This window comes from Trichomycterus rosablanca, chromosome 16, assembly GCF_030014385.1.
Source record: "Trichomycterus rosablanca isolate fTriRos1 chromosome 16, fTriRos1.hap1, whole genome shotgun sequence".
NCBI lineage: Eukaryota > Metazoa > Chordata > Actinopteri > Siluriformes > Trichomycteridae > Trichomycterus > Trichomycterus rosablanca.
In genome coordinates this window covers 1,234,950-1,261,586 of record NC_086003.1, presented here as the reverse complement: position 1 = coordinate 1,261,586, position 26,637 = coordinate 1,234,950, and the positions used below count along the sequence as shown (strand labels likewise).

The window sequence follows — 26,637 nt, the reverse complement described above, 5'->3', positions numbered from 1 at the left end:
TCCATCTATTAATCCATCCATCCATCCATCTACTCATCCATCCACTCGTCTGTCCATCCATCCATCTACTCATCCATCCATCCACTCATCCATCCATCCACTCATCCATCCATCCACTCATCCATCCATCTACTCATCCATCCATCCACTCATCCATCCATCTACTCATCCATCCATCTACTCATCCATCCATCCACTCATCCATCCATCCACTCTTCCATCCATCCATCTACTCGTCTGTCCATCCATCCATCCATCCATCCATCCATCTATCTACTCATCCATCCATCCACTCGTCTGTCCATCCATCCATCCATCTACTCATCAATCCATCCATCCACTCCTCTGTCCATCCATTCATCCATCGATCTACTTATCCATCCAACCGTCCATCCATCCATGACCTTTTTATCCAATCAATCCATCTATTTGCCTACCCCCAATTTTTCTCCCAATGTAATCATACCCAATTACCCAATTGTTGTCCCTCTATACAGCTGCAGACCTCCACTCCTGACCGAGGAGGGTCGTGACTAACACACGCCCCCTCCGTCACATGTGCAGTACCATCGATCAGCCAGCAGAGGGCGTAACTGCAGCAGTAATTTAGTCATTTGTTAAAAGCAGGCGCGGTTATCAGGTGTTACCTGGGAAGAGTTGTTCTTTGGACTGCGACACCGTCAGAGTCACGTGGTCGGGAGCCGTCTGCAGGGTCTCCACCGTCTCCTCGTGAGATAGACCCTCCACGCTGACGTTATTCACCCTCAGTAACCGGTCACCTACACGCACACACACCCAACGGTCACTTCTGTAATCATGGTAACGTATCTGCCTCATTAGATCTGTCTGTCTGGGGAGCCTGACCTGGTTTTAGGTGTCCGTCGACGTCGGCGGGTCCTCCAGGAGTGATGGAACTGATGATGGTGCCCAGATCCGTCCGGCCGGCGCTTTCTCCTCCACTGATCTGAAAACCTGGAGAAAATCACAAACACAAACATGACTGACAGGTACAGCGACCACACCCACATTTCTTTCACTCACAACTGACTGACAGGTACTGAGGCCACGCCTCCTTCACTCACTCAGACTGACAGCTACTGAGGCCACGCCTCCTTCACTCACTCAGACTGACAGGTACTGAGGCCACGCCTCCTTCACTCACTCAGACTGACAGGTACTAAGGCCACGCCTCCTTCACTCACTCAGACTGACAGGTACTGAGGCCACGCCTCCTTCACTCACTCAGACTGACAGGTACTGAGGCCACGCCTCCTTCACTCACTCAGACTGACAGGTACTGAGGCCACGCCTCCTTCACTCACTCAGACTGACAGGTACTAAGGCCACGCCTCCTTCACTCACAAGGACCGACAGGTACAGCGACCACACCCACACCTCCTTCACTCACAAGGACCGACAGGTACACAGACCACACCCACACCTTCACTCACAAGGGCAGACAGGTACAGAGACCACACCCACACCTTCACTCACAAGGGCAGACAGGTACAGAGACCACACCCACACCTTCACTCACAAGGGCAGACAGGTACAGAGACCACACCCACACCTCGTGTACTAAAGCACAGGAGGGTATCAGTTCTAACTCACCCAGGCCGAACTTTGCATCTTTCTTCAGACTAACGGTTTTAATCTGGTGCTCCGGGGACGGCAGCAGGTCCAGCTTCCTTTTGAGAGAATCTGTAAAACGTTTAATGTTCCGTGTTACGATTGGTACATATGCAAAGAGACACTAAGCCCCGCCTCCCTGACCAACCCACCCACCGGCATGCATTTATCAAAACGAGGCTGAACACAGAACGTGTGATCTTACCGCTCATTCCTGTGGATGAGACGGGGGTCGAGGGTAAACCAGAGCTATGCATGCTAACACCTGCACACACACACACACACACACACACACACACACACAGAGGACAGCGTGAGTAACACATTGCTTTCATAAGATTCCTGACTGGTGATCAGAAGGTTGCAGGTTCAAGCCCGATCACTACAAAGTCGCTACCGTTTAGCTTTTGAGCAAAACCCTGAACCCTGGAGTTGCTTGGACTACATTCAGTTACAAAGCAGCTGGTAAATGCCACGTGTCCACATACTTTTGGCCACAATGAAAAGTCTCTTTTAAATAAAGGGTTCTGGTTCAGTTCTGACCTACGACATACGGCGGTCCTTCCTCCTCACCGGACGACGAGTCTGAATCCTTCTCTCGGCTCTTCGGGCTCCAGGTCCGAACGTCTTGGCCGGCGGAGCTGAACCCGCTGCAGACGGAGACAAGTAATAACAGCGGGAATAAATACGAGCACCGGATCAAAAAATTCATACAAGATTAAGAATAAAAAGAAGGGGCGTCCCAATACTTTCGCTCCTACACTCTCACCTCTCGGGCTGCGCGTCCACGGCGATGGAGTCCGTGTCGGAGCCGGCGCGCTGATGCGGCGACAGGAACGCCTGCGAGCGCTCGCCCTGCAGATGGCTGATGTAGTGCCCCACCCTGTGCTCCGGGGACTCCGGGACCTGGGCCAGGTTGTGATGCGAGCGGCTCTTCAGCCTGGAGTTGGAGGCGGCGCTGAGGCCGGGGAAGGCGCCCTCCTCTGGGCTGGGGATCCTCCTCAGGCTCTCCGGGTTGGAACGGGTGCTGGTGGTGGCGCTCGCCGCCAGGCTCGCCATGCTGATGGCCCTGCTGAGGCCTTCGGGGCCGACGGGGTACTGCAGGATGTTCAGGGGAGAGTTTTCTGGAAGGAGAAGGGTGGGAGGAGGTCACATCTCAGTGCCAGTCTATGAAGACTAAAGCTAACGTCATCCTGATTCTGTCCCTACTGAACGACCTCGTTCTGGGGTATGAGTACAGGGTGACACGTGCTTCCTCAACAGTGGAAGCGGGGATCGAACCCAGCTTCCCGGAGCTGCGTCGCAGAAGCCAGCACATCGTGGGACGTTTTACCAAAATGAGCTAATAATTAAATAATAAAAGTGGGTGCTATCAGCCAGCCGGGCGCCCACACAGACACGTATGTGTCTATATGGTAAGCGACAACAGCTAAAACTGTTGGGTTCCTGATTGCCGGGGCAAGTGCGGCCTCTGCTGACCGGTCATGGCACCTGATTCTGGCTCTCCGTACGCTATACTGCTCTCTGTGAGACCCCGCCCCTGCCAGGTGAAAAGAAGCGATCGACGGGTGTGTGTGTGGTTCTCGCTAGCCGAGGCCTCAGCAGGTACGAGGACCATCCGAATCCCCATCCACCCACCCCTCCCTCAGACACAGCCCCCCGGCTCTGACGTATACGGTCGCGTTCGTACCGATCTCCTGCTGCTCCTGGGTGTTCTGGCGCGTCTTCATGTGCTGGTGGAACTTGTGCTGGTCCGAGCAGAGGCGCAGGAGGTACTGACACGACTTCTGACTGTCGGTCTGGAAGAGGTGCTTGATCCCGTCGGACGTGTTCTGCAGGCAGATCTTCTTTTTCTGTAAGAAGAGGCAACTGAGAATTAGGGGCCTTGCTCAAGGGCCCAACAGGGGCAACTTGAACCAGCAACCTTCTGATTCTTAGTTCAGTAACTTAACCTCTGAGCCTCCATAACAGACTTGCTGTCTGTGTAGTTTTGATCCAAAATTAACTTCCCCCACCATTTGGGGGAAAAGGGGGTCAGAGTTAGGGGTGGGGGGTTAACTAGCCCTAATTATACGGGCAAAGAGAAGTCAGCTGTAGTTCAATAGAACCATTAAATAGCAATTAAGAGGCCACAAGAAAATCCACCAAATTAATCTTTATATTCACGTGTTCAGTTTAAGCTACTGGGAATTAAGGGCCTCGCTCAAGGGCCCAACAAAGGGCAACTTGAACCAGCAACCTTCTGATTCTTAGTCCGGTAAGTTGCCGTCTGTATATTTTTGATCCTAAATATTGATTTTTCTAGGGAAGGGGGTGATGGGGGTGCATAATTTTGGACCTGGACCGTAGGTGTGTGTGGTGCAGATCTTACCGTGAAGGAGATCTTCTTGGTCTCTCTCCAGGGGAACCTGAGGACGGGGGTTCGGTTCCCGTTCAGCATCTCGAAGATCAGGACGCCCTTGGAGTAGACGCCCATCAGGATGCCCGTCTGGGATTTCTTCTCCGGTAGAACGCGGTGGAAATGAACGCCGTACTCCATCAGCCGCTGACCCTCCTGCGGGACCACAGACACCATTAGGACGCCAGTTATTGTCTCTCCTTTTCTCCCAATTTTTAGTCATAGCCAATTGTTCTTCCACTGTTGGGGATCCCGACTGCATCCGAGGAGGGTATATTTACCTGCCCCACGCCCCCTCCGATGAGTGCACAGTCCTTTGACCCCTTTTTTTTGCCCACCCTTTAGTCCTGTCTTTTTCCCATCCAGCAGACGAGCGGCCGATTTCGTCCGCTGCACCGCCGACTGTGGCCACTAGGTGGGCGCCCAGCCGACAGGTAGAAGACCTAGGATTTGAACTCCCGGGGAATATCCCGCTCTGCCACCTGGGTGCCTTGTCGTCTAAATTTTGTGTACAAATTATTGGCACCCTGGCACTGAGCGCTTCACCCTGGCAACCGACCCCCGAAAGAAAAATTTAGGGTGACCTAAAGAGGGGATAATGTAGGAACCCGGAGAATCATGGTTTGATTTTAGGGGCGACCGGGTGGCTAAACTACGCCCGCCCACTACTGCTGACACCTAGGGATCCAGGGTCTGAATATCAGCTGTGCTATCGGCCGGTCGGGCGTCTGCACAGACATGATTGGCTAATGTCAGCGCGCTCTAAGTGCAGGTCCCAAATCCGGACAGAAATAAGAGGGAAGGGCATCCGGGATAAACCCTGCACCCCCAAATATGGGCGCAATCCTACTGGAGTATCTGCTAGGAGCACCACACACACACACACACACACACACACACACACACCCACACACACCCTAAGGAACTGGAACTCGGCTTCCTCCTCTTTGATCCCGTAGTAGGTGCTGTGCTGTTTGGTGAGCTCCTCTTTGATGGAGGTCTGGTCCAGTTTCTCCAGCACGTTGGCGGGAACGTAGTGCTCCGTCCGGAAATACGTCTTCCCGTGCAGCTGAGAGGGAAAATAAATAAAAGTTTGCATTTTTTAATGTGACGTAAGACGTGCATTATTGAACAGAAACTGTTTCTGAATCTTCTAGCAAAATTTTTGTCGATTTATTGATGCAAATACAATTTAAGCCGATTATTTATTTTATCTTTAAGGCCCCCGAATGGGTTACGGCTCTACCTCGGGCTGGTAGTCCCCGAACTCGGCCTGGAGAGCCAGAGAGGCCATGAGCATGGCGTTCTCCATCTCACAGCGCGTCCGCTCCTCCAGGATATCCTTCCGCAGCTGTAAGTAGTACTGATGCTTCGTCATGGGGTGTCTGAAGGGGGAAACGAAAGAATAATTCAGGACAAAAGTCATTACATTCGAAAGCTATCATCTAGATCATGTTTGTCATTGCTGCCACCCCAAACCCTTGATCAGAGAGGGCAGAGGTGGTCAAGGGCGCAGCGGTAAAACGCACTAGAAGTCACAGGTTAGAATCTCAGCTCTGTTCCCGGGTGCCTATAAGGACAATGATTGGCTAGCGGATTCCTCTAGGGAACAACAGATCGGTGCGTGACTCTCCGTGCGCGATACGGATCTCCACATGAATCCGACTAATGTAGGGGAAAAGAAGCGGTCTGCTTCAGCACACGTGTCGGAGCTGGCGTGTTACTCATGACCCTCTTCGGTCAGAAGTGGTGGTGAAATATAAGCGCATCATTGGATATGACTAAATTGGCAAGAAAACTGGAGAAAACGATGCATTAAAAATAGACAAACTGCTGGGATTTGAACTCAAAACCTTCAGACCAAGAGCCCAAAACCAGAAGCACCAAGCCAGACGTTTTATTTTAGACTCACTGGAGGAAATTCACGTCGTCCAGGAAGAACTTGATCCGCAGGAATAAAGTGAAGTTGACGTCGGTTTTCTTCTTCCTGGGATCGTCCTTCCATCCGTCCGGAGCCACTTTCAAGAGTTTGGTGTCGGAATCGACGAAGAAAAACTCGTTATCTAAAAAAAATCACACACAGAACGATTAAAATATAATTATTTATATTTATTCATTTGGGTTTTACCTCTAAGTTTAGCACAGTATTATGTTTTTGTCTGATTATTTTATCTCATCTTTATATTTCGACGGCTGTGAGGTAGATTCAAACTGTTCTTGTGTTGTTCAAAATATTTCACGCAGATTTTTAAATTCAGCCGGATAAGGACCTTGCTCAAGGGCCCAACAATCCCAGGGCATGGATTTGTACCCACAACCTTCCCTGTGACAGTTACCACCGTCCATCATCATGACTAGAACTCCTTCACAGAAGAGCTGCAGCAGTTCAAGCTCTGCCAGGTTGCCACTATCGGGCCCCTGAGCGAGGCCCTTAAGTCTCAATTGCTAACACAATGGGACCCGTCTGAAAACCTAGCTCGCTCTCTCTCTCTCTAGACAGACACATTTTACGTCATCCTACACTCTCAAGGGGTTAAGGGCCTCGCTCAAGGGCCCAACAATCCCAGTGCATGGATTTGTGGATGGATGGATTTGTACCCACAACCTTCCATTTGGCATTTACCACCGTCCCTCATTATGACTAGAACTTTCCTGGTTGGAGTAAGAGCTGTGGCAGTTTAAGGTCTGCCAGGTTGCCACCATTGGGCCCCTGAGCGAGGCCCTTAACCCTGGAGTACGTCTACTAAATGCCGTAAATATAAAGCATCGTTCTAAATGCATTCCATATAGCGTTTGGTCAGTGTTGACCTGATTACCTCGCAAAATTACCGCAGATTATGGCCACCGTTGGGCCCCTCGAGCAAGGCCCCGAACCTTTATTTGCTTTGATTGTGTCCTGTAATTGGATTATTAATAGTAAGTCAGCTGAATATCGTAAATATGTTCTAAATACAATCCGTAAAGCTTTGGGTTCGTGTTGAAATGACTGCTGCAAATTACAGCTGCTGCTGGGCCCTTGAGCGAGGCCCCGAACCCTTAATGGCTTTGATTGTGTCCTGTGGTCGTACGTCATTTACATTTTTGTCATTTACAAGACGCTTTTATCCGAAGCGACTTACAGTAGTGTGACAGTTTACTGTCTGAGCAATTGAGGATTAAGGGCCTCGCTCAAGGGCCCAACAGCAGCAACCTGGCAGTGGTGAGGCTTGAACCAGCGACCCTCTGATTACTAGTTCATTACCTTAACCACTAGGCTACAGCTGCCTGGCTTTGGATTAAAGCGTCTGCCAAATGCCGTGAATGCACATCTGAAAACTCGCTCTATTAAATTCAGATCCCGAGACTGGGGAGGCTGTTGAAGCACAATAAAGTAGCCAGTAAGGGAAGCACGTGGCATCAGAGCCGTGCCCGACTGGTATCCGGGGCCCCGTTTATGGGTGCACGTTTGCTTTTACCTTTGAGTTGCGCCAGGCTGAAGAGGTGATGCTCCACCAGGCCGACGTGAGCGATCACCATGTCCATCACGTCCTTACTCAGAGCTTTGACATCACAGGTCACCTTCAGCTTCTGACCGTTCAGCAGCACCACGTACACCTTCCGCGGGCTGTGCTCGTCCTTGCCACGTTTATTCTGCACACACACACACACACACACACACACACACACACACGTTAAACATCTGGAAATAGTGTCGGAAGGACATTTCATGTTCCAGCTATTTTTTGGGATGAATTGAATAATACGACCTACACAGGATCATCCTTTACATGCTGACTAACCTATCACGTGACAAGAATTGTATTCCCATGTTTTAGCGCCGCTTTACCCTGGTCAGGGTCGCGGTGGGCCCTGTTTCCCGGGAATCACAGAGGGTGATGCGGTCACGCACCCCGGACAGGACGCCAATCCAACATGGGGCGACCCCTCCCACACACAAAACATTATATATTTATACATATATTATATAATACAGGATTATAAGATCTATTTTCTGCCAGAAGGTTAAGGGCCTTGCGCAGGGGCCCAATAATGGTGGGACTCGCACCAATAACCTTCCCTTCGACAGTCACCACTGTCCCTCATCATGAGTAGAACTTTCCTGGTAGGAACAAGAGCTGCAGAGTTATAAAATCAGTCAGTGGTATCTCAGCACTTCAAGCTCCACCACTATCGGGCCCTTGAGCGAGGCCCCTAACCCTCAGTTGCTTAGATCTTGCCATCCCACGCACTGCAGCTTAAAACAAACAAGCTGCGCCAGCGTCCCGGAACATGCAAACGAATTTAAATGTGCTGCGACTCACCGTGATGGAGGCAGGGACGCTCAGGACCACGCCCGGTTCAGCGGCCATCTTCACAAACTCTGGGCCGAAGAAGCTCTACACACGCGCACACGCACACACACACACACACACACACACAGCACAAAATGAGCCCGTGTGTTTCAGCCACACCGTCACCTCTTTAAAAATACTGTTTATCAATCAAGCAGCCGGATGTTCCGTCTCAACAATAAGGTTGTGGGTTCAAATCCCGCCTTAATTCTGTACAGCTCAAGTGTGAATTATTGAGACTCACTTTAGTCTTGCGGACCTGCAGGCCGCTGACGTCCATCATGCTGCTCCTCAGCGCCTCCCGCAGGTCGTTGACGGAAGCGCGTGAGAGCCGGGCCTGAAGCCTCCGCGCCTCGTCCTCCGGCCTGGGCATCACCAGCTCCGTCTTAAACGCCTCCTGCCCCGCCTCGTACATCCTGCGCTCAGACGGAACAGAGATCAGGACACGACGAGACCCGGCGCAGGTTAGAATCCCGCCGGGATCCGCGGGATGAAGGTTCAGAGCCGCGCTCCTGCTGTCGCGTCGAGGTGAAAACAAGCCGTGGCGTCAACAAACATGCAAAACGGCCCGAGTTCAGGACACATGCAAACCAGAACGAGAGGCTTTCTGCTTTTACAGCCCAGACGATTAACATGATTAGGTATCTCTGCACCAAATAAATCACGAGACGTATTTTACAGACCGGCACTGAATATCATGTGTCTAATATTTTTATTAAAACAAACATATAAAAATATAAATGCCATTTAAATGCATTATAATGTTTTTTTTTTCTCCCCAGTCTGTTCATTCTGTCAGGGTTGCTCCACAAACTCGTATGGAATGTGATATAAGTCTGTAATAACGATATAATAACTACAGCAATATCATTTTAACGTTTAAAAACAGGAAATATCAGCAGAATCAGAAAAATAATACAAGTTATTTCTCACAAACGCTATTTAAAGGTGCTGGAGGTGCTTATACACCATTTATTTTCATTTCATGGCTGTTTTAGCACAATTTTAGCACAATAGTGCTCTCATACCCCCCTGCAAACAACTGGATTAAGGCAGGAATGCACTGGATAGGATGCCAGTTCATCACAGAGATACAATAAACCCAGTCATACCCACTCAGATATGAGCAAGCATATATATATATATATATATATATATACACTGATCAGCCATAACATTAAAACCACCTCCTAGTTTCTACACTCACTGTCCATTTTATCAGCTCCACTTACCATATAGAAGCACTTTGTAGTTCTACAATTACTGACTGTAGTCCATCTGTTTCTCTGCATGCTTTGTTACTCCCTTTCATGCTGTTCTTCAATGGTCAGGACCACCACAGGACCACCACAGAGCAGGTATTATTTAGGTGGTGGATGATTCTCAGCACTGCAGTGACACTGAGTGACAGTGAGTGGACACAGTATTTAAAAACTCCAGCACAACACACACTAACACACCACCACCATGTCAGTGTCATTGCAGTGCTGAGAATCATCCACCACCTAAATAATACCTGCTCTGTGGTGGTCCTGTGGTGGTCCTGACCATTGAAGAACAGCATGAAAGGGAGTAACAAAGCATGTAGAGAAACAGATGGACTACAGTCAGTAATTGTAGAACTACAAAGTGCTTCTATATGGTAAGTGGAGCTGATAGTGAGTGTAGAAACAAGGAGGTGGTTTTAATGTTATGGCTGATCGGTGTATATGTGTGTGTGTACAAGAGGCTGGAGGTGTTTATAAAGATTTAAATAAAATCCCAAAAGACTGCAAACAATAAATATGATCCCACAGTCACTCAGTTTAAAGACAAAAATGTATTAATTTGATCTTTCTGGTGATCTGATCAGGGTTCGAGAGATTTATTTCGTTTTAAAAATGAACCATGTGTTTAACAGAACGAACCACTAGATGGCAGCACTGACGTGCAGGTAAAAGTGGACGTTCGGTCAGACATTGGTCAAACGTTTGACCATGAGCTTGTTGGACATAAGGTTCAAAAATCCATCAGCATTTTACTGTATACTGAATATCCTCCACTCTTCCAGGAAGCCTTTCTACAAGAGTTTGTGCATTTGTGCCCATTCAGTCAGTGAAATCGGACCCAGAGTCGAATTCATCCCCAAAGTGTCGAGTTCTGTGTAAAGCGACTGGACCTCAGGGCCGTAATCATGAACGCACAGGGAGGGGACTTCCCCAAACTGTTGCCACCACGTTAAAAGCATTTTATTTACCTTTAATCGTCATTACCGGGGGGTGTCCGCATACTTTTGGCCATATAGTGTAACTTACAATATAATAATGTTTATGAACTGCACCTTTGAGGTTTTATTTTATTGTTATTATGTTCTTTATATGCTTATATTATTATAGTTTGTATATTTTGATATATTATATGTACATCACATTTTTTATTTTATTTCCTTTGCACAACATGGACGTGTTTCTGTGATCAATCAATCAATCGAAGAAAATAAGTCCTTGCATTCTGCAATTTGCATTTATCCTTTTTAACCTACCAATTTAGTCATACCCAATTCCCCGGTTGCACTTCATCCTTCATCCTGAAATAGTTCTAAGAATAACTTTATTTTCCCTCACATTTATCTCTTGTTTTTTTAAATATTTAATTTAAAACAAATTGATTAATCAAACAAATCATTTTTGCTTGTGAAACAGTTGATCGCTGCAGCTGGAGATGCACTGAAACACTTCCGCCGGGACGATCGGACGGCGGGATGAAGATAACATCAGCGTTTTTGAGCGCTCACAGGTCGGGCCACATTGAGAACCACATTCTTACAACACGGCGCTGAACGTGGAGCTTTGCAGAAACCCGAGACGCTAATTGTGCAAACGAACCCGCGGGTTTTAGTCGCCTGCTGCGTGACCTGCTGTCAGAGAGCCAAAAGATAAACATTTCGTAAAGTATTTGGACTCCCACTTCAGTGTGTGTGTGTGTGTGTGTGTGTGTGTGTGTACCTGTATCTCTGTGTGCCGCTGCTGTTCTCTGACAGAGCCACTTGTGAACTGAAGAGTCTCAACTCGTCGGGTCGTTTAGCTGTGGGGAAAAACACTGATTTATTTGCGTGAGAAACAATAATAAATATAAGGACGGGACTTCTGAGGAACAATTATTAATTTATACAAACAATTAGCACCTGCCTACGTGTCATGCACCTGCCTGTGGGGGCGTCATGAACCCGGGAGCCCACACAGGCACAGTCGGCTGTGTCTGAGGTAGGGAAAGGTCAAATGGGTCGAGGCGCCTGCATGAGAGATAACCCATTCTCTCCGTACGCCATACGGGTCTCCGTGAGACTCTGGCGGGTGAAAAGAAGTGGTCGGCGACTGCATGTCCATGAACCTGTCATGAACCTGTCAGTCAGTCCACCCATGCACCTGTCCGCCAAATAACATCAGAGCGCCCACCCACCCAGCATCCAGCCCCATTTCACCTTTCCCTACCTCAGACACAGCCTACTGTGCCCGTGTGTGCTCCCGGGCGGGTCAACAGCACGGCCGAGTCTGTTCATCTAACACGCCGAGGTGTGAGGGTGTGTTTACACTCACCGTGTCTGTAATCTGGATCTGACGAGGTGACCGACGGACTCTCGCTGGACGAGCTGTAGTCGCTCTGGTAACTGCGGTGTGTCTGCATGGGGTCTGAAAAACACCAAAATACAAAAAAACAAAAACAATCACCAAACATCAGAGAAGTTCGGAGCTCCGGGAGGAAACCCACGCGGACACGGGGAGAACATGCAAACTCCACACAGAATGGGCCCAGAAGCCTTTCTACAAGAGTTTGTGTATTGTGTGTCTGTGGGAATTTGTGCCCATTCAGTCAGTGAGTTGAAATCATCCCCAAAGTGTCGAGACCAGGGCTCTAGACCAGGGCTTTATAGAGAGAAAGGGGACTTCCCCAAACTGTTGCCACCATGTTAAAAGCATGTCATTTACCATATATCGTTTTTATACACCTGTTAGCAACGGATGTGGCAGAAATGACTAAATCATTACAAGAGGTGTCCACATACTTTTGCCCATATAGTGCAACCTACAGTATATGAATAATAACACACCATAATGTTTATGAACAACAAACTCCACACAGAAAGCCACACGGACCACTCCACCTGGGAATTGAACCCAGGACCTTCTCACTGGGAGGCGACAGTGCTACCCACCGCGCCAACGTGCCCATTTGGACGTGGTATTCACTACTTTATTTAGGTTTACATTAGGTAGCTTGTTTTAGCTGGGCGTCTCAGTGTTTTCTTGCGATAGTTTATTTTCTCAGGAGTGTGTTGGTTTAAGAGTGCGTGTGTGTGTGTGTGTGTGTGTGTGTGTGTGTGTGTGTGTGTGTGTGTGTGCGTGTGCGCGCGCGCGCGCTGTCATCACCTGACGACAATGTAAACTGAGATTAAAGCACGCCGGCACTCGCGTCCCCTCGGGTCACGGCAGCGTTCTGGTACCGGCTTCGGCTGAACCTGATAATCCGGCTGGTGTGTGAGCGGGAGCCGCGTGCTTCACATAAGCAACATTCTGCAGGGATTTACACAAGTCCACCGAGTTTCGGAACAACAATAATCACCGTCATGTGAAAACGATCCGCATTAAAGTATCGGGACGCCCCTTCTAATGACTGATATCATGCGTTTCAGGCACAGCAGTTGCTAACAGGTGTAATAAATCAATTATATAATGGAAATCACAGGATTCTGACTTTGCAGCAGTAGTTTAGGGAAGGTCCACGTGCACAAAGCAAGAAACACAGCTCTGGGATGAAACGGAACACCGACTGAGGCTTTCCTGAGCAAATGAATGGGCACAAATTCCCACAGACAGAGTGGCTGTCGTTCTAGCCGACACACACGGGTCGCTCTGTTCTAACAGCATTTGTTTTTGCCCATGCTCAGGTGTCCAAATACTTTTGGCTATACAGTGTACATCTTGCTGGACGTATACTATATGGCCAAAAGTATTTGAACACCTGAGCATGGGCTTGTGGTTTGCAAAGGCACGACGACCGACGAGAGTCGATGACTTCTCTGTGCCCACATAAACAGGGCTAGTCTGCCTGCACCCACTATGATGTACCTGGAACAGTGGTCTTTAACCCAAGGGAAAGCTACTGCACATCTGTAACACAATATATGGCCTAAAGTATTTGGACGTCCCTCTTATACAAGGGTTTGGGTGTGTCAGCCACGCCCGCTGCTACGAGGCGCATCAGAACTTAGTGGGAATATTTTGAGGTTGATGAAGAGAGGTGTAGAGGAACTCCAGTGGACTTCCCGAAACCCTGACCTGAACCACAACAGACGGACATAAATGACACTTGACAGCCATAATGACACAGAAGAGGCACAAATCCCCACAGACATAGTCCAAAGTATTGCGGAAAGCCCTGGCTGAGGAGTGGAGGCTGTTACAGATGCACTGCAAAGCCACTGTTATATTATATTAGCGCAAACACACACACACACACACACACACACACACACACACACACACACACACACACACACACACACACTTCGAGCGAGCAGTGCATGCAGAAACAAACTCCTCACCCAGCGTGCCCTTTCGGAACGTTTCCTCCCACGGGTACGAGTCTGGAGCTGCCCAAACACACTACACCCCACGGGGGAGGGAAAGTGTGTGTGTGTGTGTGTGTGTGTGTGTGTGTGTGTGTGTGTGTGTGTGTGTGTGTGTGTGCGCGCGTAGCTATTTCCTCTGCAGCTTCTGTTTAGTCCATCACTGATTTTACAGCTGTGCAAAAAAACACTGCAGTACACACTAGAACCTCACACTGCCTCACACTGCCTCACACTGCCAACCGGAGCAAAACCGGGTCGCGGGACAGGCGGTACCACCGGATGCCACCCTACTGTACGGCTAATACTGTTTCCATCATGGCGGCTTGGTCTTTGTACATCAAAGTAAGCTGTGATTTCGCCCTCGCCCCACATCAGTTCTTGACCTCGGAGAAGCACTTTTGACAAAATGGGTGTAAATCCCCACAGTCACCTTCCAAAATCACATGGAAACGGGAGCTGATTCGCCTCAAGGAGATAAAAACATCTTAACGCTTATTAATGCACATGTCGAGGTGTCCCAATACTTCTGTCCATACAGAGTATAAATCCGCTATAACGGCGCCCCAGACGTCGGGTCACTAACGCTAACGATCTCCCTAACGAGGAACCCCCTTCCTGCCCCTGATTACCCCCCCCCCCCTCCCCCGTTCCTCGTAAAGCAGCGTGAGCGTCTGTCTCTGTGAGCCGGCAGCTCGAAACATTAAACACGTCAGCACATCAGAGGAAACGAGCCGGCGATGCCCACAGAGCCCCGGATTAATGCCACGGGTCCCAATTTCCTCTCTACAGTCTCCAAGAGTTCAGTACGGAACACGGTCAGAGCCAGAACTCCAGCAGAGAAGGTTCTCAGGAGGGCATGGAACCAGACGTGTAGTGGTGGATCTGAGGGAAGCTGTCGTTATTATTAATATAGAATTATTGTATTATTATTATTATTATTATAACAGAATTATTATAATTATTATTATTATTAAAGAATTATTATTACAGTTATTATTATAACAGAATTATTATATATTATAATTATTATTATTATTATTAAAGAATTATATTACAGTTATTATTATTACAGAATTACTATTATTATATTATTATTATTATTATTATTACAGAATTGTTATTATTATAGAATTATTGTATTATTATTATCATTATTATTATTACAGAATTATTATTAGTTATTATTATTATTAAAGAATTATTATTATTATTATTACAGAATTATTATTATATTACAGAATTATTATTATTATTGTTACAGAATTATTATTATTATTATTACAGAATTATTATTATTATTACAGAAGTATTTATTATTTGTATTATTATTATTATTATTACTACTACAGAATTATTATTATTTGTATTATTATAACTATTATTATTTGTATTATTATTATTATTATTTGTATTGTTATTATTATTTGAATTATTATTTGTATAATTATTATTATTAGTAGTAGTATTACACCCATTTTAGGATTTATTACTACTTTATATTTATTTATACCTCTATTACAATCAGATTTTTTTCCACTAATAATAAACCCTGAACCTATGATCGAATGTCTATATTTCACGTGCTGGGTGAAACGGTAGCAATAAACAGTCCCGGTCAGTCGACAGTGCTGAGGGGGTAATAGCGGGGTGATGGGGGTATAAAGGGGGTATAACAGGGGGGTGAGTGTGTGTATTTATCTTTTGGTCTGGATCTTGCTTGTATAAGTGTGTGAGCTTTGAAAGCCTGTAATTATCTGTCGCCCTGATTAGTTCCAGGAAACTCTCCACCGGTGCCACAGTGACTCACACAGAATCCGGCAGAGTCCAACACAGTCCGACCCGAATCCCTCAAGCTCCGGTTAACCAGCGCCGCAGAGGGTCGCGCCAGGAAACACCGGGGCCTTCACGGGCCGGGACAGAGAGTCCAACACAGTCCGACCCGAATCCCTCAAGCTCCGGTTAACCAGCGCCGCAGAGGGTCGCGCCAGGAAACACCGGGGCCTTCACGGGCCGGGACAGAGAGTCCAACACAGTCCGACCCGAATCCCTCCAGCTCCGGTTAACCAGCGCCGCAGAGGGTCGCGCCAGGAAACACCGGGGCCTTCACGGGCCGGGACAGAGAGTCCAACACAGTCCGACCCGAATCCCTCAAGCTTCGGTTAACCAGCGCCGCAGAGCTCCACGCTGGGGCTGTCACGGGCCGGCACAGAGAGTCCAACACACTGAGACCAGAATCCCTCCAGCTCCGGTTAACCAGCGCTGCAGAGCTACACGCCACAGCAACAGAAAATATAGAACTCTACACATGCTAGTGTCCTCGGCCAGTGTGGGGGTGGTGCAAGCGGCAAAGGAACCGTAATAGGGAACTAATAGCAATAGTTCACATTTAATTACAATTCTGGCCACAGGGGGCAGTAAATCTAGGCACAAAAGGGTCAAATAAGCTCAGCTTAGCCTCGTAAATACTCGAAACCTTCCAGAAGCATCAAATGTGTCTGGATTTTCAGGCATTTTTAGTAATTAAGTCATACAAATATGCAAAACTAGCCATTTAGCGAGCATTAGCTAATCTTTTCTCTCAAAAACAAGCTCACACTAGAACAATAACAAAACAAACTCACCATCGATAGCCTGCGTGAGCGCGTGCAGCTTCCGGTGTCGCTCCAGAAGTTTATCGTACGCCCCGCCGGCCGCGTGACCCTTCTTCATCTCCAGACTCCCGAAACTGGAGTACTGCGAACCCCGAGACCGCGAGCTCGACTTGGCTCTGCCGGCAGAGCGTGTGCTGAGGGCGCTGCTGCCCCGCCGGGCGTCCTCCAGGGCTCCGAAACGCAGCGCGTCAGGGTCCAGGTAGGCCAAGTCCACGGACGACACCCAGGTCTTCTTCCTGTGCTGGGGCAGCGACCGGTCGTCCACGTCCGAGGACTGGCCGTCGAACGTCGGAGGGAGGCGGTCGGACGAGGTTTTGGAGGGCGGGGGGTCCGGATGGAGGGTCTCGCCCGGGCTGAGGCCGTCGTGGGTGGGAAGCGAACCCATGGAGCGGCTCAGGCCCCGGTTTAGCGCCGTCTGATCCTGAGTTCGAGCTTTATAGCGGTCCAGCACGCGGTGAGCTGCACTGCGACCTACACGGAGAAAGAGATTTTCAGGATGAGCGTGGACACACACACACACACACACTTTTTGGTCCTTCAAGTGGACAGGTCACAACATGGTCTTTACTGGGACTGATGGGTACAGAGGTCTCACCCACTTTTTTGGGACCGTCAGGTATAATGACCACATCTTTTTTGGGACTGATGGGTATGATGCCAGACCTATTTTCATCAGACTGACAGGTAGAGGCCACACTTCCTTTGCTGGGACTACTGGGTACAAGGACACAGGAGACAACACCTTTACTGGGACTAATGGGTACGAGCCTACACTTTTTTGCGGGGACAAATGGGTACAAGGCCACACTTCCTTTAATGGGACTAATACATACAAGGTCACACCTCCTTTACTGGGACTACTGGGTACAAGTACAAAGGTCACCCTGCTTCTGCTGCTTCTGCTGTGACTGAAATTAAGTGACCACTGGGACTGACCGAAACGAATCCCATCCCATCTTTATCTGAACTAAAAGGAACGGAGGCCAAACCATCCTGTCTGGAACTGACCAGTCAAACAGCGCCGTATCTTTTACTGGGTCTGACTGGGAACAGTGGCCACGACTTCTCTGGAACAACAATTGATGATTCAACTGATCATCTACTGGCCCAAAATTCACCCACTATCCACAGGGGGCCCTTAACCTTCCTGGACAAAGAATCCTGAACACAAACTGGACTGGGCACTTGGTCTTAACAAACCAACTCATGGTGTTAAAAATAGGCAGAATCGGAACCCCCTCAGGCCCCAAACCAGGAAAGAAACACTTGTCCACTTGCAGTTCAGCAGATCCAGGAACATCTGAGGAACCCGGGTCTCGCCGGAGTGTTACGGTTGGGTCGAGATGTGAACACACACCAACACACTGAAACAAAGGAGTCATTCAGGTCTACAATAACACAGATGTTTCAGGTGCTGGGAAAAGACCCGGTTTGGGATCTGCTCCAGCTCTCGGCTGTTTTAAACGGCCCGTCGTTTCCGCTCGGCGGTCGTGCGGTACGCTCCTGCCGAAAATCGTCGTCCAAAATATTCGTCTCGTCAGCGGCGACAGAGGAGAAACCTCTCCGGCTGAAACATCGAAACTGTAGGTTCAGTGTCACAAACAAACGAGGCTTCCCATCAAATCATCAAATCTCGTTTTCTGCTTTTATTTTCCCAATTTCCATCTACTAGTTAACTAGGAACGTCTAGGAGCGACAACAGCTCGGCCGTGTAGCCACACAAAACAACAAGCGTGTGCTTTATAGACAAATGACCTAACGCACAACCCTGCTGGACTCCAGAGGAGTGAGCATGCATTCTCTGAAATGATGGAGCCCTGAGCCTAAGTATTTTAGCATGAACTGATAACAGTTATCAGTTTCAAAAGGGTCACAGGGTCATTTCTGAGGTTCTGGGACTCTAGCGAACCACAGTGGTTGCTGTAGGTACAACCTCGGACACGTGTGAAGCCACAGACTCACAACGACCAACAACCAGGTCCAAAAATTGCTGCACCAACCAAGCAACCTAAAGAGCGACTGATTTATTAAATCACAGGGGTGATATAGGTGTTGCGCAGCCTTTTTTATTCCTATTGAGGCTCTGAAATCACTTAGTGTGACAACACGCACAAATAAAGTTAATAAACGAAAGATGTTCAGCGCAGGTCACGGCTCCCGTCCATCACCGGATTTAACCGAGCCGACACCCCAGCCACGGAAACACAGCGCCCCTCCAGACCGCGGCATATTTGGGGGTAATGGATAGCACACCCCGCTTACACAAGCGCCTCTGTTTATGTTCTCTGCGGCCGCCGAGTAGCTCAGCGCGGCTCCCAAAACCACCGAGAACGTTCGCTCACATTTTCCGAACTGGGATTCGCAGCGCTCGGTAATCGCCCCCTCTCTTACGGGTTCGGTTTAGATCTTGGAATCAAACATGCCGTCACACACACACACACACACACACACACACACACACACACACACACACACACACACAGCGCCAGAGTCAAAAACACAACACAGTTCGCAAATGAAATATTATTATTTTATATTTTATTTTATATTAATATTATTATTATTTTATATTTTATTTCATATTAATTTAATTATTATTTTATGTTTTATTTTTATATAATTATTTTATATAATTTTATATATTTTTTTAAATATTATTATTATTTTATATTTTATTTTATATAAAAATTATCATTATTTTATATTTTATTTTATATTCATATTATTATTTTACATTAATATTATTATTTTATATTATATAAATATTATTAGTATTTTATATTTATTTCATATTAAAATTATTATCATTATATTATTTAATATTTTATTTTATTTTAATACTATTATTATTATTTTATATTATTATTTTATTATTTATCAATGGAACAAAGCTTTCCAACACATATATCACCCTGTATGTAAACCTAACAGGCTTGGTTGCACTAGTTTTAGCAATGATTACTGTAATCACATGATTATAATGAGAGTGGGAGTCGTTTTCTGCTTTTATTTTCCCAATTTCTGCCCTTCGAGATAAGTGGTAACGTCTAGGAGCGACAACAGCTCAGCCGAGTAGCCACACAAGCTTGAAACGGCAATGACGTAAAGCACATCCCTGTTGGGCTCCAGAGAAGTGAGCATGTGTTCTTCTGAGTGATGGAGCCCTGAGCCCGAGTGTTCTGTGATGAACTGCTACCAGTTTGGAAAGAGTCACAGGGTCATGTCTGAGGTTCCGGGACTCTAGTGAACCACAGTCGTTGCTGTATTAACAACCACAGTGATGATCAGATTAAAAGTTTGTACGGTGCTGAGCTCTGCAAATCCAACATCTGCAGGAAAGCAGCGCCAAGGTACGTGTAATGATTGTGACAGGAGTTTGTGTGTGTGAGTGTGTGTGTGTGTGTGTGTGTGTGTGTGTGAGGGCACGGCATAATAAAAAACATCAATGTGGGTGATACAAACCTTATAGTATGGCACAAAAAAGAAAGTAAAAAGAGAACAGGCGTGACCGTGTGTGTGTGTGTATATGCGTGTGTGTGTGTGTGTGTGTGTGAGACTCCTCGACTCCTCCGTGTGGTTGCCAGTACAGTTAAAATTACCTGCAGGCAAACCTTTACCGTGCAACCTGTCCCGAATTTCCTTACTCCTCTCAGGGAGCGACTCCTTCTCGGATTGGGACAGCAAGCCATCCAGCTACAAAAAAAAACAAGACAGAGAGGATTATGGGTAAAAGAGAGCTATAAAGAGTGATGCATGATGGTCAGGAATGTAAAAAGCTCTGTCAACCAGGAAAGAGAATTCCGGGGAAGAGTGAAGAGGAACAAAAGCCGATGATTCAGTCTGAATTACTCAAGGTGTGAAGGCACTAAAGAACTAAAAATAGATTCAAGCTCTCTCTCTGTACAGACGCATTTCCCATCATCCTACACTCCTGAGAAGAGGGCATGTCTAAATTCTTAGATTTTAAGTGATAATCTGACTGAATAACGAGGGAGCGTCCGACGATCAATCCCAGCATTCAGTGTGGCATGACTTTTCTCACAAAAAATGTATTTATTTATAATGTATTTACTTATTTATTATTTATTATGTATTTATTTACTTTATTTTGATTATTTACTTAGTTATTATGTATTTATTATTTACTTATTTATTATGTATTTATTATGTATTTATTTATCTATTTACTTATTTATTATGTATTTATTTATTTACTTATTTATTATGTATTTATTAATTCACTTATTTATTATATACTTAGTTATTATGTATTTATTTACTTATTTATTAGGTATTTATTTATTTACTTATTTATTAATTATATACTTATTTATTAATTATATACTTATTTATTATGTATTTATGTAATTATTAATTTATGTATGTCTTAATTTATTTATTATGTATTTATTTATTATTTATTTATTTATTTATTATGTATTTATTTATTTATTAATTATTTATTCATTTATTATGTATTTATTTATTATTTATTCATTTATGTATTTATTTATTTATTTAAACAAATATATTTATTTATTCATTATGTATTTATTAATTTATGTATTTATGAATGTGTTATTTATTATGTATTTATTTATTTATTATGTATTTATTTACTTATTTATTATTATGTATTTATTTATTTATTTTGTTATTATCTATTAATGTTTTTTTATTTATTTATTATATTTTGTATCAATGAAATTGTCTCCAGATGGTTCTAAGTAAAATTATTCTTCTTAATATTTTACGTAACTGCACAAAAAATGACAAACGTGGCGGACGAATGTGGAGCAACCAACGGAGTTCTTTACAGTTTCAAATGTAAATAAATTTTCATTGATATTTAATGTGTATAAAGGTGTAATTATACGAGTGTGGTTTATTTGTAAATTGGGGCGTGAGGGACAGTTTAAGCGTTTTCGGTACACGGAGGGAGACGTTATCTGGCATGCTGGTGGGTTGTGCCGCTGATGCTAACTGTGTTAGCTTAGTAAGCTAAAACTGCAGTGATGTAAGTAGTGCGTCTAAATAATCTGCCTTATGAGTTCCATTATGTTGCATTAGAATCCTCATTACTGAGGCAGCTGATCAGGTAGGTGCAGGGAGCGGGGAGGGTCGATAGGGTTTCACACAGAACCTATACGAACTAAACAATCAACCGTAAAGCCAAAAGTTGGACACTGGACCACATCAGTACAATAAATCCCCAACGCGTGACTTTAACTTTATTTAAGCAGGCTGTGTCTCCAAGGAAACGGAGATCAAAGGCTTTCCAAGGAAGTTCCGCACATTAGGAGAAAACATCAATAAAAGAACAAAGGAAAAGAGAAAAGATCAAACAGAGGAGGCGTTTCCCGCGGGGTACCTGAGAGAGACTGCCCAGCACCAGGCGCACCAGCTTGCGCACGTAGGAGAACGAGGGGTCGCAGGAGGAGTTTCGGATGTGGGTGCTGCAGACGTCCAGGACGGAGCGCACCGAGAGGCGGGTCAGGGTGGAGTCCTCGCACATCTTCAGGAGAATACTGTTCAGGCGCTCGCTCAGCTTTATGGGCTGACACACACACACACACACAAAGTGAATCTACTGCATACACATACACACATCAGTAACCAGTTCACCCAGTAACCAGGTGCATCCATCATTCAGGTAAACCATTATAGACTGATTATGAACCGCACAAAAGTGGCATCGAATATGCAGTGACGTAACGGCGTGTGCAATGCAGGGACGTGGGTATCGTGGAAGGTGCCACGGTCCTTATTCTAGAGGACGTCGTTTCACTGCTCCAGAGTCTAACAGCAGTGTGATTTACAGTGTGAGCCACCCAGAGAGGTCTGGAACTCGACAGGGCCGTCCTGTGAGCTCGTGAGGCTTGAAAGCTGAGCTGTTGTTGCTGCTAAAAGTCTCCATTTCACAAAAACGGCAGCTGAAAGGGCGGCTTTACCAGGGCACGGTGGCTCTACAGTAAGAAGGGCATGTTTTCGATTCCTGGGTACTTTCTGTGTGGGGTTTCCAATGGGGTGCCCCAACTCCCACAAGTCATTAGAGCTACTAGACATTGCCCTAAAAGTGTATGTGTGTGTCAGGTAACCAGTTTACGCAGTAACCAGGTGCATCCACCAGTCAGGTAAACCATTACAGACTGATTATGAACCGCTCAGCAGTGGCACCGAATACGCAGTGACGTAACGGGGTGTGCAATGCTGGGGCGAGGGTATCGGTGCCAGTTGTGTGCGCCCACATTAGATCTCTGCGCCAACTAATCGCCTGTGCCAGGTTTACACAGGTGGAGGTCAGTCAGTACCTGTATACCTGAAGTGCACCCAGATAAATATAGTGTGATCCGATCTGCACCAATCAGCTACAAGATTACAATCCGTTACTATTAGGATTTTGGACCATGACTGCACGGACTTACTTCCATTAACCAACAAGAGCATTATAAGGGTCGATCACTTATTTTTTTTGGTACATTTGACAAAACAGGAGCGGTCCAAGGAGGGAAAACTGGCCAAAACAGGGTGTAGCGGGCGGTGGGCACGTCTGGTCTGGTGTGGTCACTCAGAGTCAGGTGTCGGGACCACAAAGCGCATCACAGACCCGCTTTAAGGTGGTTTTAAGATTAGGTTCAAGGTCCGAATCCCCCCACCCCTATCTCAATCCATCAGAGCATCTGCAGAGGTCTGTAGCCTACAGGACTTGGTGCCAGGTACTACAGGTCACCCTCAGAGGTCTTGTGGAGTCCGTGCCTCGATGGGTCAGGGCTGTTTAGGGAGCAGGAACGTGGACCTACACCATATTAGGGCGGCGGTTTGACCGCTACGGCTGCTGGGTGCGACGGTTCCTACCTGGCTTTGTGGGATCTCGTAGTCGGCTCCCCAAAACAGAGTCATTCCTAACGAGTACACCAGCATCTGTAATATACATCAAATAATTATATTAATACTTTAATATTATATAAATACTGTTTCACAAAGCGGGACAGACGCCCGACCACGAGCTTGTCGGACGTCCCAGGTCAAAAACAATGCTGGACGGAATGCTGGGACGGAAAAGGACCTTCCCTAAACTGTTGGTGCAAAGTCGGAAGCATGTGATCGGTCACTATACGGCCAAAAGTATTCGGACGCCTGACCGCGAGCTTGTCGGACGTCCCGTTTTAAAAACAAACTGTATTAAAACAGAGCGACATCTGTGTGATTCTGAGAAGCTTTTCACAAGACTTTGAAGTATGTCTGTGGGAATTTGCACCTAGCAAAGCCTCAGTCGACGTTCCGATTCATCCCAGGGCTGTCGAGCGGGGCTGAGGTCAGGACTCCGTGCAGGACGCTGGAGATCATTTATATAAATGATTTATTAAACATGTTAGCAAATGTCGTGGCTCAAACACATGAATTCGATAATTAACAGGGGCGTCCCAATACTTTTATATTTCTATTCAGGAATGAAATTTCTTTAAATAGAACTGAAACGAATTCCAGGCTGTTTAAATGAGCACAAACCTCGTTTAGGAGGAGAAACATCAAAAACATTCTTTCATTTTCCTGCTCGGGCTTCTCAGAGAGAGAGAGAGATAAAAAAGCAGAACTTGGCATCGCTGCTGGAAAGAATAAATCAGGGTTGCCAAAGAATGCAGAATCCTTCGGTCTGCGCTAGGAGAACAGCGCCTGACCACTGGAATGCCAGGCTGTATTCCGAGCGAGAAAAATCATGTTTTTACAGCACGGGCTTCGGGATGAAGCTAGGAAGTTCTTCCCGCTGTGCTGCTGGAGCAGACGACGCTCATTTGGGAAGATTTTGGACCATGACTGCAAGGATTCACTTCCAATAACCAACAAGAGGATTCATAGGGTTGATTACTAATGTTTCCTGGTACGCTGAGAAGATCCTGTTCTCCTGGCATCCACCAAGAAAAGGTCGTTTCACTGCTCCAGAGTCTAGCAGCGGTGTGATTTATACCACTCCACTCCAGCAGATCCATTTAGGGAGGTTTGGAAATCTCTGGGAGCTCATGAGGCCTCAAAGCTGAGCTGTTGTTGCTACTAAAAGTCTCCATTCCACAATAAGAGCAGCTGAAAGCTCGGCTGTACCAGGACAAGGTGTGGGGTGGCATGGTGGCTCCACAGTATGAAGGGCCTGGGTTTGATTCCCAGATTTACTCTGCGTGGGTTTCTTCCGGGTGCTCCGGTTTCCTCCAAGTCCAAAGACGTGCAGTCAGGACAGCTGGAACTACTAGAAATTAGCCAGAGTGTGTGTGTGTGTGTGTGTTGTCCCAATTAACCAGACCCACTGCAACCCTGACCAGGATAAAGTGGTGAAACACACGGTGGGGTTATTACAGGTCGTCCGCCGCAGCGCCGTTACCTTCTCCATGTCGGACAGCGAGGACAGGTCGAGCCCCTCCAGCATCTCGGGCGAGGTGAACGCCCTCAGGTCCTGCTGGGTCACGTTCTCGTCGGTGAAGGAGATGTTTCCGGAGGGCATGAGGAGCAGAGACCAGGGCGAGATGATGAAGCTCAGAGCCGACGGGTCTGCGGGGAACAAACGGTAAATCGGTCAGTGGGAAAATACAGCACAGGGGCAAAAGTATTGGGACACCTGAGCACAAGCTTGTCGGGCGAACTGTATTAAAATAGAGCGACGTGTGTGTGCGACCTGTTTACAGACTGCCGGAGGTCCCCGAGAGCCGATCACTGGGTCCAGACCCACTTGTGCTGGGAACCAAGGTGCCAAAAGTGTTTGGACGCCTGACCGTGAGCTTGTCGGACGTCCCATGTCAAAAATAAACATTATAAAAACACTTGTGACCTCTATGTGATTCTGAGAAGGTTTTTCACAAGATTTTGAAGCATGTCTGTGGGAATTTGTGCCTAAGAAAGCCTCAGTCTATGTTCCGATTCATCCCAGAGCTGTTGAGTGGGGCTGAGGTCAGGACTCTATTAATGTTCTTTTTTGGCATGCCGTAGTCATGCCGAATTAGAAGAGGGCCTTCCCTAAACTATTGCTGCAAAGAATTGCCTGTTGTGGAAAGAAGTGGTGTCCCAAAACTTTTGCTTCTTATAGTGTTTGGTCATCTGTGCCCATTTGTTCAGGCCGCCGGAGGTCCCCGAGAGCCGATCACTGGTGCCAAAACTGCCAAAAGTATTCGGACGCCTGACAGCGAGCTTGTCGGAGGTCCCATGTCAAAAACAAACATGTGACCTCTATGTGATTCTGAGAAGGCTTCTCACAAGATTTTGAGGTATATCTGTGGGAATGTGTGTCCAAGAAAGCCTCAGTCGATGTTCCGATTCATCCCAGAGCTGTTGAGTGGGGCTGAGGTCGGGACTCTGTGCAGGACGCTGGAGCTTTTCTTTACGTCTTCATAGAGCTCGCTCATGCTGGAATAGGAACGGGCCTTCCCTAAACTGTTGCCGCAGAGTCTGAAGCATGTGATCTGTCACTATACGGCCAAAAGTATTTGGACGCCTGATCGTGAGCTTGTCGGACGCCATGTTTCAAAAACAAACGCTATTAAGACAGAGCGACGTCTGTGGGATCTTTTCGGCTAGAACGACGGCCGCTCTTCTGAGAAGCTTCTCACACGGACTTCGGAGTGCGTCTGTGGAAATTTGTGCCCTGGAACAAGAAAGGACCCTCCCTAAACCGTTGCAGCAAAGTCAGAAGCGTGTCATTTCCTGCCATCATGTGCAGATTCCGGCGTTTAACCGAGACCAGGCTAAAAAAAAACCAGCAGCGGTGACACACAGATGGGAAACGAGCCGGACGAGAACTGATAACCTTTTATCTGCGGGATCAGAGAGCCGAGCGGCCGCCGCCCGCCTCCGGCCCCCGGGACGCGGGGGCGAGAGGGGACCGAGGAGGCACTGAGGGGGTCTGTCAGAACGGACAATAACAATAAGTCATGCAGAAAGCGGGAACGTTACTCAGGCCGTGTGGAATTCTGGGAAAACGTTTCCTGTAACCCAGCTGATTTCTTCAGAATTCATTCAGCTGCTCTTCTGAAGAGCTTC

The 26,637-nt window shown here is 46.9% G+C and overlaps 1 protein-coding gene across 1 annotated transcript in view; it reads right to left on the bottom strand.

Moving 5' to 3' along the window:
- Positions 1-26,637, bottom strand: part of ptpn13 (protein tyrosine phosphatase non-receptor type 13) — a 58,564-nt gene that overhangs the window by 19,766 nt on the left and 12,161 nt on the right. The window contains exons 3-23 of the mRNA XM_063011991.1: positions 24,989-25,155; positions 23,473-23,538; positions 21,989-22,174; positions 20,217-20,310; positions 16,588-17,088; positions 11,934-12,026; positions 11,343-11,421; positions 8,603-8,774; positions 8,329-8,403; positions 7,483-7,657; positions 5,940-6,090; positions 5,274-5,412; positions 4,944-5,096; positions 4,001-4,183; positions 3,320-3,482; positions 2,399-2,753; positions 2,173-2,279; positions 1,835-1,894; positions 1,612-1,701; positions 865-972; positions 648-779 (exon numbers count right to left, since the gene is read on the bottom strand). Coding sequence (XP_062868061.1) covers positions 648-779; positions 865-972; positions 1,612-1,701; positions 1,835-1,894; positions 2,173-2,279; positions 2,399-2,753; positions 3,320-3,482; positions 4,001-4,183; positions 4,944-5,096; positions 5,274-5,412; positions 5,940-6,090; positions 7,483-7,657; positions 8,329-8,403; positions 8,603-8,774; positions 11,343-11,421; positions 11,934-12,026; positions 16,588-17,088; positions 20,217-20,310; positions 21,989-22,174; positions 23,473-23,538; positions 24,989-25,155 — 3,249 coding nt within the window. The remainder of the gene's footprint in view (positions 1-647; positions 780-864; positions 973-1,611; positions 1,702-1,834; positions 1,895-2,172; positions 2,280-2,398; positions 2,754-3,319; positions 3,483-4,000; positions 4,184-4,943; positions 5,097-5,273; positions 5,413-5,939; positions 6,091-7,482; positions 7,658-8,328; positions 8,404-8,602; positions 8,775-11,342; positions 11,422-11,933; positions 12,027-16,587; positions 17,089-20,216; positions 20,311-21,988; positions 22,175-23,472; positions 23,539-24,988; positions 25,156-26,637) is intronic.